Source organism: Copadichromis virginalis, linkage group LG7 (assembly GCF_057382275.1).
Source record: "Copadichromis virginalis isolate Kocher_CV1m ecotype Utaka linkage group LG7, C_Virginalis_male_GT1.1, whole genome shotgun sequence".
Classification (NCBI taxonomy): Eukaryota; Metazoa; Chordata; class Actinopteri; order Cichliformes; family Cichlidae; genus Copadichromis; species Copadichromis virginalis.
Genome location: NC_140624.1, coordinates 11829601 through 11839113, shown reverse-complemented (window position 1 = coordinate 11839113; position 9513 = coordinate 11829601). Strand labels below are relative to the sequence as shown.

The 9513-nt window shown below is 38.6% G+C and overlaps 1 protein-coding gene across 2 annotated transcripts; it reads right to left on the bottom strand.

Annotated features, from left to right (window-relative positions):
• Positions 1–546: 546 nt before the first annotated feature.
• On the bottom strand, positions 547–3107 carry LOC146704535 (uncharacterized). 2 transcript variants are annotated; one of them, XM_085461752.1, is made up of 4 exons: positions 2957–3107; positions 1814–1962; positions 944–1108; positions 547–866 (listed from the first exon to the last, which is right to left on the bottom strand). In XM_085461752.1, the coding sequence occupies exons 2-4, from the start codon at positions 1868–1870 to the stop codon at positions 699–701; spliced, it is 390 nt and encodes a 129-aa protein (XP_085317878.1). In that variant the 5' UTR covers positions 1871–1962; positions 2957–3107; the 3' UTR covers positions 547–698. The 2 variants fall into 2 exon arrangements, with proteins under 2 accessions (XP_085317878.1, XP_085317879.1); XM_085461753.1 differs by lacking the exon at positions 2957–3107 and adding an exon at positions 2085–2444.
• Between the last annotated feature and the right edge of the window lie 6406 nt (positions 3108–9513).

Here is a 9513-nt window from a genome sequence, read left to right as displayed (position 1 = left end):
TTGAAAGTCCGTGTTGCTCGGCGACAGCCCCAAAACATCACTGCTCTCGAGAAGATCTGCATGGAGGAATGGGCCAAAATACCAGCTACTGTGTGTGCAAACCTGGTAAAGACCTATAGTAAACGTTTGACCTCTGTTATTGCCAACAAAGGTTATGTTACAAAGTATTGAGTTGTATTTTTGTTATTGACCAAATACTTATTTTCCACCCTGATTTACGAATAAATTCTTTACAAATCCTACCATGTGAATTCATGGATTTTTTTTTCACATTCTGTTTCTCACAGTTGAAGTGTACCTCTGGTGCAAATTACTGACCTCTGTCATCATTTTAGGTGGGGGAACTTGCACAATCGGTGGCTGACTAAATACTTTTTTGCCCCACTGTATATATATATATATATATATATATATACACTATATCTACAGATAACACAACAAATAATACATGTATTGTTTAATTAATAAAACATCAGAAAGTGATAAAACACGTTACAAATAGCTTCATAACAGACCAATAAATCAACACATTTTCATCAGCAGATGTTTGCATGTTCAGTAAAAACATTTCAACAACAAGTTTATGATTAAAATGATCAATGAACTTCAGCCTTACGCTCTGTAATGTACTTTTCATGTTGTACTCATGGCCCTTTGTTAGTCCAGTTTAGGACAATGTCTCTGACGTATGTTTCATATCAAATATATGTCATATCAAAACAAGCCCACACCTGCAGTTGTTTCAGTTTTTCACTGGTGTTTCCTGTCAGCTGGTCAACCTCACTCAGGCGGACATCCATATCAGCCAACCAAACGACAAGTTCCTCCCTTTGTGCTTCAAATCCCTCCCACTCTGAGACAAGGAGCTGAAAGAGAGAGAAAAGAGTCAATTATAAAGAAGAGAGAAAAGTGAAACCCTCCTCAGAAGGTCTGACTCGCATACCTGCAGTTGACCTGTGATGGACTCCAGTTTGGCGTTCACGTCATCCCTCGCCGATGCCAGCAGCAGAGTCTGCAGGGTGCCCTGGAAGAGCTGAGTTAATGTTCGACTCCTCCTGGTCAGGCTCTCCAGCTGGATGACCCGAGGTCTCCCCTCTCGCCGCTGCCTCTGAACACACAAACACAAATTGCATCTGAAGCAGGAGGTGCAGATTTTTTTTGCTATTCTTTTCTAAATCCAGGCTTGATCACGTGGAGGTATTTGGAAAATTGTTTTGGCCAGTGGACGACTGTTGTCTTGCAGAAAGTCAAATCAATCAAACATATGCGATACACAATCAATTCACAAGAACACATTGTAAAAAATAAGTCCAGTTCTTGCCTGATTTCAAGTGAAATCTGCATCAAAACAGGGTGACAGAAGTAAAACGAGTGCACAAAGCCTCACTTTGTACAAGCCTGCTATTACAGTTCTCCTCTATGCAGACGACTTTCCTGTTTTCAAGGCACAACTTGGATCTGCTGTACGAATCTTATGGATACACACTAAATGAAATAATAGTGTGCATGACTCCAGATTCTGATCCCTCATCCTAATATGGTCCCAACATAGCAACAGCAATAATGCAAATGCTGAGGCTTCAAAATACAAAGTCCATAAACCAATGGCTGACATGGGTTTTATCATAAGGGTGATAAATATACAGATTTCAGTCTGTCTTAGAGATTTGATTTTCATTTACCTGCAGATGCACTATACGTACCTGCTCCATGGTTTTTCACAACATTTTGCATATCACTATTTAATACAGGAAGTACGTGAACTAAAACATGTCATCGGTCTTTGTGAGAGGACCATATTAATGAAACAAACCTCAATGACATCATAGGGATCCCTAAAGATGCTCCTGCTGCTTCTCTTCCTCCTCATCCTAAGCTTCCTTCTTCTTGTCCTCGCCTTCCATCCAATTGTAATTCAATCTAATTGTGTTTCTGCCCCTCCTCTTCCTCATTTTGTTGGAGCTGTGAACACAGTTAATGTGAATCTGGATTAATTTGTGCAAACAAGAAAAATCTACAGCTTTTTGGTCAGAGGTGCTCTTGTGATTTAAGCCGGGTAGAGTAGATTTATGTGTTGATGCTACCTGCTTCAGCTCTGGCTGCTGAGTGATATTTACACCCTGGCTGGATTACAAACTTTAACCATGTGCTGAACTTTGGCCCAGCGTTGATACCTCTTGTTAGTATAACGACCTCTTCTTAGCTTGTATGTATGATGGTGGATAAATGAAATATACAAAAAAATTTAACTATATTACAAAAGAACATCTATCTTGGAAACATCAAATGACCGGAGCATAACTTGTCAACTAGTCCGAAACTAAGTTATGCAGGAACAGTCAAAGACACACCTTCTCATGTTTGAAACCATTGTTTGAAAGGTTCTTTGTGGCACCAAAAAAGGTTCTTCTATGGCATCAGTCTAAAGAACCACTTTCTATTCATTTCTATATAATTCTATTAGACAATAAAGAGTTATCTAATCTAATTATTCATTCAAAACACTTATGCATAGCTGTATTTTATACAGCTCATACAGAATTCAAAGTACAGGTTCATGTGAGTATTTAATGTACGGCTCAGATCTACAGACTTTCAGAGTTTCTAGAGCAGACACAGAGCTCACGTCATAACAGGCTTCAGGCGCCATTTTAGTGACTTTAACAATATATTAAATTTTAATTTCGGTCTAGCTGACATTAGGTTATGTACGCAGCACGCAATTGAACCACATATTTTAGAACCCAAAGGTTCAAATTAGCTGGGAGCAGCTTCACTTAATTATAACAGTGGTTTTGTTAGGAAAACTGTTTCTGTATACCGGATACTAAATTGCGCTGACCTCAACGGCTAACGTATCTAGCTAATCGCTACTGTTAGCACAACATTAACAGCAAGCTACAATGACGAGTAACAAAAACAAAACAGTAATAAGGTTTTAATGGAAATGTTTTACCTTTTCTAACAGTCCCAGAATCCACAGCTTCAAAGTCCAGCAGGTACTGAAGACTGTTATCCGCCTCGCTGTCACCGTCCGTGAGTTTTTTCCCCCGAAAGGTCAAGGCCCGCCGCTCGCACACTCTGTCTGCGCATGCGCATCCCAACGACTGACCCCCTAAGTCCGCTCCCGGGAGGTTATAGTATGACGTGTTCTGACGTCACTCTCTCTCCCTGTCATTTATTTGGCTCGAAACACATATTAACAAATTGCTCAGTGATGAACAACTACTCAGATCATTTACCTAAGTTGTGATTTGTCAAAACGAAGTGTGTGTTTATTACACTGACATTCTGTTCTGCAATTGTTATTTACTTGTATCTTATAATTTGACTTTACATACTGCTGGGTGGTTTGTAAAGTTTACAATAATTAGTATTATCATTATGCTGTATTTTCAAAAATATATAATAATCTCAAAAGTAATGCCTTGGAGTAGAAAATGGTAATGCTTTATTAAAATTTAAAACTAAAGTAAAGTATTTGAATGTGTGTATTGTGTCTACTGTTTGTTAACTCACCATATTCATAATGTGTTTGTGGGGTTAGGGGTGTGTGTGTGTGTGTGTGTGTGGGGGGGGGGGGGGGGGGGGGGGGGGGTTAGGGTCTTTAGGCTTTGGCCCCCACCCTGCCACCAGTATATTTTTAAGCAAATATTTCTAACTTTTATTTGAATATTCAGTTTCCTACCATCTTCTCTTAAAGGGTAATTGCCAGGTAACCTGCCCTCCCCCTTCGCACACACATGCACACAAAGAAAACACACAGTATAATTCACAGCCTCATTATAGTGAATAAATATTTGTGCCATTTACACCATCAAACTTAGATTGCTAAGGATGAAGAACCTTTTGTTCTTTAAAGAACCATTTGTAATAGCTGAAGAACCATCCACAAAATAAAAAGGTTCTTTGACGTATGATGGTTCTTTAAAGAACCATGAAGCCATCTGAAGAACCATTTAAGAACCATAATTTTTCTGAGTGTACAATGCAATAACAATACTGTGCGGCGCAGTTATTGTACGGCTAAAGAAAATCAATCCTAATTTATCAGAAATAATTCAAATAAGAAGTCTTAGATAATGAAGAGTGCTGGATCTTCTATTCATTTATTATTCAGTTTTAAGGTGAAAAACAAGGCCTGACCTTTCATATAATGAAGAGATTAAAGAGGGTTCTAAACAGGAGGAAACGAAACACCAGTGACACTCAAAGGCTTTTGGAGAAATACAAGACATTTCAGATGAAAGAGAAGCACTGTATTTTTGCATCATTAGCTATGCAAAGAAAACAATACTTTAAACAATCAAGGCCTTTATTATTCAGAAATATATAAATAATTATTTTCTTGATGATGTTGTTGGACAAGAAATTAAGAGACAGAGGAACTGAAAAGTGGAACCTAAGTTGATAGTATGTCATCAAAACATCAAGTGTGGCGATTTTTAGCAAGTATTTTATAAAGTATAATAATTTGAGAAAATAAACTGAAGGCTGAAGGCTACATATGACAGGACAGGCCATCCAATAAATAATAAAGGTATTAGTTTCACGAGCTTTTACGGGGAAGGGATTCTCTATATGACCATAATTTAACAGGTTTTTAAACACTAAAAGGTTTTTTACACATTATCTCTTCTTTCAAGTGCTATTAATTTTTTCTTTTCAAGAGTAGCACTACATTTTAAAATAATATTATATGTATATCTGTTTAATATATCCTATAGTATCTCTTGTGGGTTAGCTGCTTTTAGATTCAATATTATATTCTGTATTCTGATATTGTAACAGAGAAAAAGTAAGTACATTTTATTGATAATAAACATAATGCCAAACTATTAGACAACTATATAATTGTTATTAAAGATCCATTATTTTAGCTGGTTACTTTAATTATCAGTGACTGGATAATAGAATGTCATTGTGTGTGGATCCACTGTGTTACTGAGATACCATCATATATACAGTATGCTAAGTAAAATTGGTGTTATGAGTTCATAACTGTTTTCTCATTATGTGTTTTGTCAGTGTTGTAAATGCCTTCTTTATTATACAGCGGTTTTAATGAGATCATCAGAAAAGTTCCTGACAGGGAGTATATTAACATCACGCATGTCAACCAACTGTTGTTGCCCAATGTGACAACCTACTGTTGGCAAAAGTTAACATGTCACCTGCAAAACAAGGACAGGAGTAAGATGTAAGAAATAGGTGACACCACGGAGAGCAGGGGGAGCAAGAGAGAGAGAGAGAGAGAGAGAGAGAGAAGGCTTAACAGGCGATAGAGGAGAGAGAAAAAGCAATGACTCCACAAAGGTCACTCCTTTTTTGTAGTCAATAATTGACATTTAAACACACATTTCAAACGTCACTGATAAAATTACGCAAGATAATGGAGAGCGAGCTGCTAACACTGGCATGCAATTATAACCGTAATGAGATGCAAAAATGCTAATGTCTTTGTGCATGCTACAGCTTCCTTTTGTGGGGTGCTGCGGCGTCTGTGGTGGATGATGGATGCCACACTGGTGGTGGTAGACAGAATGGTGACATGTGGGAGTGGGAGCAAGCACAGAACAGAACTGGGGCAAATATGCCACACACCCTCACATGAGTAAATCCCACACCCGCCCTTTCTAATGCTTCCTTGAATGTTCTCCAGGTTCATACAGTAAATTAACTGTTTCAGCTATTTTTCTATTAATGGGGGAGGGGGGGGGGGGGGGGGACACGGTTTACAGGCAGGTTATGTGTGTTTTTTGAAATACAGTAATATTGATATAAACTTTATTTTAAGATTTAAAGTGAAATAAACGTCCTTATGGGATTATGCACACATCATTAAGCCAAACATTTGTCTCTTGTATAATGAATTGAAACCCTTTGGGAAAATTGCTCTCTCTGGCCAAAATAACATATAAACACCACCTTAGCATTTTTTTCTTTCCATTTCATGTCCCTATACTGACAGCTGAATTTGCTGTAGATTTATTAAGATGCTTTCCTAAAGTTCCAAATGTCAAAATTTCTATTTTTTCCTTCATTAAAAAATTAAGGGCTATATTCAGATGCAGCAGTTGAGACCATTATAAAGTCTAAATAAACCACACCAATGCTTGTTCCCTTAGCTCATGGACAGCATTAAATAAAAGTAAGTAAAGTAAGCAAACACTAAGCGCATACTCCTGTAAGCTTCCTCCCTCATTTTTAGGTTCATCCTTTCCAGACCTATCGCCCACCCCTCTACCTCTGAGGCTGATAAGAATGGGACACAAAACATGCTAGCAGTCATGCTGTTTGTTAGAAGCAATTAATTTCTCCAAGGCCTTCATTCCATTCAGGGTAAGCTTTTGTGCTCTAAATCCTACTATTCTGAGCTTCTCTTGTGCCACGTAGGAGGGTATGAGAGAGTGGAGGATCGGAAAAGAGAGGGAGAGCCCGAGACAGAAGCTTTGGATGACAGATTATCTTGGGCCAGTTAAGCATGTAATTGCTCAAATGAGTTAAAATCCCTTCAAATATCTGTCTCTGCACCTCATCACACCACTTCATACACTCAAATATTTGACAATTCACAAAGATAAACCTAAAAGGAGTCTTCAAAAGCCAGTTGCCAAGATATTTTTCAGCTAAAGGAATATTATTGAACAGATGAGTTGGGAATAGGAAAAAAAAAAAAGATTGTCATGCAGTCTTTCAAATGTTGACTGACTTTCCACAAACTTTATTTCTGTGGGCTAACCAGGGCAAAACAAAGAAATAGTTTCTATCACCTTATACAGTGATGCCAAGATTGAAGCTTGGATGGAGCTTTGCCATCAATGGCATCTAGAGCAATAATATTAAAGATCAAGGAGCACACGGGATGTGTCTTACATAAAGAGATGGTGGGATTGTTAAACAGAGTAGTACACATTTAGATCTGGAGAATGTGGTGGATCGTCTTGCCAGGCCTTTTTCACATGGCTACTGAAGCTCCCTCTAGGGCATGGATGTGAACTGGACTGCTTTCTTTTTAAAATTGTAATCATTAGTCTAAGGCAGCTTTACAACGCATTATTTCACATTATAAATATATTTTAGAACGTATTGTCTACTGCATTTAAATGTAATTTGACAGTACTGACTTGCAATGATTTCTTATTTTGGTACAAAAAATAATTTGTGATTATTACAAGTGTGCAATTTTTGGAAAATGTGTTTTGGGTAAAACAAAGACTGTTTTTGTGTGCGTGATGGAAAAAATAAATGTAATGAGCATGATGGGCTAGGAAAAGATGGAGACTTTTTGCCAGGTGTATTTGGCCCTTGCCAAATGCCACCCTCAGAGCAGAGAGGGTGTCCTGCATTGCTTCCCCGAATGAATGCTAATGAGGGCGTGTGTGTATGTCTGAATGTTATTCACACCACATCAAACTGGGCCTGCAAAGAGGTGCAAAACTGGAGCTGGCAGCCTCCCAAACCAAAACAACCTGGAAGAATGTCAGACATTACATGTGCCTAGGATATAGTACATGCATGGATTATTGTAGAGAACGAAATTATAAAGCCTATATTAACAGAGGCTCAGCTGTCATAAAAAAGGTGGAGCTCTCTCTAGGAAAACTGTTAATGTTCATCGAAAATGCTAGCCTTTGTTTTGCAAAGCTAAATATCACAATAAATAACAAACGGAAATATGTAAAAAGCCTTTCCACAAGAGAATTTACAAAATGGTCAAATCTGTCATAAATTAAAGGAGGGGGCAGTATAGCTGGCAATATGATGAGAGTTTCAATAAAACTTTTACCAATGCACAATGCAGAAGAATCAAAGATGGATTGAGAAACCAATTACAATCATTCAGGATGGTCTAGTTTGCTAAGGTGAGACACCCTCTGGATTGGCTTCACATTTGCTGAGAGCTGATGGGCAGACAAGGTCACTGGATGTACAAGCTCTCATTTAAAACATAGACATGAGAGCAGAACTGGGGTTAGTTGGGTCTATCAGAGCTGTCAATCAATTAATGACAATTATTGAGCAAGGACGCCCGTGGGAGGAGGGAGAGGGAATGAGTATGACCATGGGGGAACAACACAGGGAAAGGGACGAATTATGGAGATTGGAAAATAATGACCGAAACTGAATGATATTACCAGCCCACACATGCAGATCACTTACTTCTCCAACAAGTGGAAAGTGTATCAACTGAGCACCATGAGAAGCATTTCTTTTATCAATCAAACTGCCAGAGAAGAAGATATTCAATAAGTTCTTAGAATGATAAATAAATCTGTGATTTTATTATGCCTAACTTTATTATGTGAGGTGTCAAAGAAGACATGAATTATTTCGTAAACAATATGCCTGTTTTCACCACACATATAGAAAGTTAGTATACAAAATCACTTGCATGTCCCACACTAGGAAGGTACTGGTGCCACTGCTGTGCTCATACAAATGAGTACAGGACAGAGTCATGCTCAGTCTAAACTGGGAGAGAAAAAAAGGAGGGAGGGAAAAGCATTTTGTAATTCTCCAGCTGGCAGGCTTTAATTTTCCACCATTCTAATTAAAATGCAAATTAAATTTATAATTAGCAACCACAGTATCCGAGAAACCACCTTGTGTGCAGCCCAAACATATGGGGCAACCAGCGGTGGGCAGTACTATCTCTAGGAGACAACAGAGGTGGGTGGCTGGACCGGAGAGTCGAGGACGAAACTACTGATCACGGCTGGGCTGATGACACGAGGGTAGCACTGTGCTTTAACCTGCTCCTCTCAGCTGGGAGCCCTCTAAGCTCTCCAAGTACAGTGAGGCAGGGGAGCGCAGCGCACTTTACTCTGCTGTCACTGCCCATGTCACAGGTCAGTGCATGTGTCACCTAGGCTAGGCACGAGTGCAATGACCAGCACTGCTGGGATCAGCTCCTCTGGATCGAAAGGTGTCTGACCAAAATTAACCTTTGCTGACTCTCAGATAATTTATTTTTCAGTGACGGCAACTCTTTGTAAACACAACACCCCAACATTTTTTTTACACAGAGTTGCGCAGGCTGTTGCTCAGTCGTTCTGCCATTATAGTGCGAAAATTTATCCGAGCCTTACTATATGCTTTCACAGCTTGTGATGGTTTTGACAGAATATATTAGAAGACTAAAATGAGAAAACCGCACATAGAAGTGTAAAAGCCACACTTTTTTTCACAGTTGTCTTTGATCCTAATGGGAACAAAGAAGTTTCTTAACAATTATCAGGAGCAGAAATTTCATTGGGGACAAAAGTGTAAAAGATGCCGCTGACTGTCTTTTGTTGTCCAAGTTAAGTTAAAGCCAGGTCACACTGGGTCAAAGTAATGCTTTCTGTAAATCCAGTAAACTTCTTTTCACTTCTCAAATATCACCGTGTGTGTCTCCTGTATGATATTTAACTGACATTTTTTATTGTAACAACCAACGATTTATACAGGAAAATAATGTCTATTAACAAGGTTGCCCAAACTTCTGCATCCCACTGTATCAGTATATTT

What these genes read in the sequence shown, in the direction of transcription:
- LOC146704535 (XM_085461752.1), bottom strand. Translation starts at nt 1,870, where the DNA reads ATGAGGAGGAAGAGAAGCAGCAGGAGCATCTTTAGGGATCCCTATGAT. An exon ending in ATCCCTATGATGTCATTGAG is followed by an intron (nt 1,109 to 1,813) that starts GTTTGTTTCATT and finishes TTGTGTGTTCAG; the next exon opens with AGGCAGCGGCGAGAGGGGAG. An exon ending in CCATCACAGGTCAACTGCAG is followed by an intron (nt 867 to 943) that starts GTATGCGAGTCA and finishes TCTCTCTTTCAG; the next exon opens with CTCCTTGTCTCAGAGTGGGA.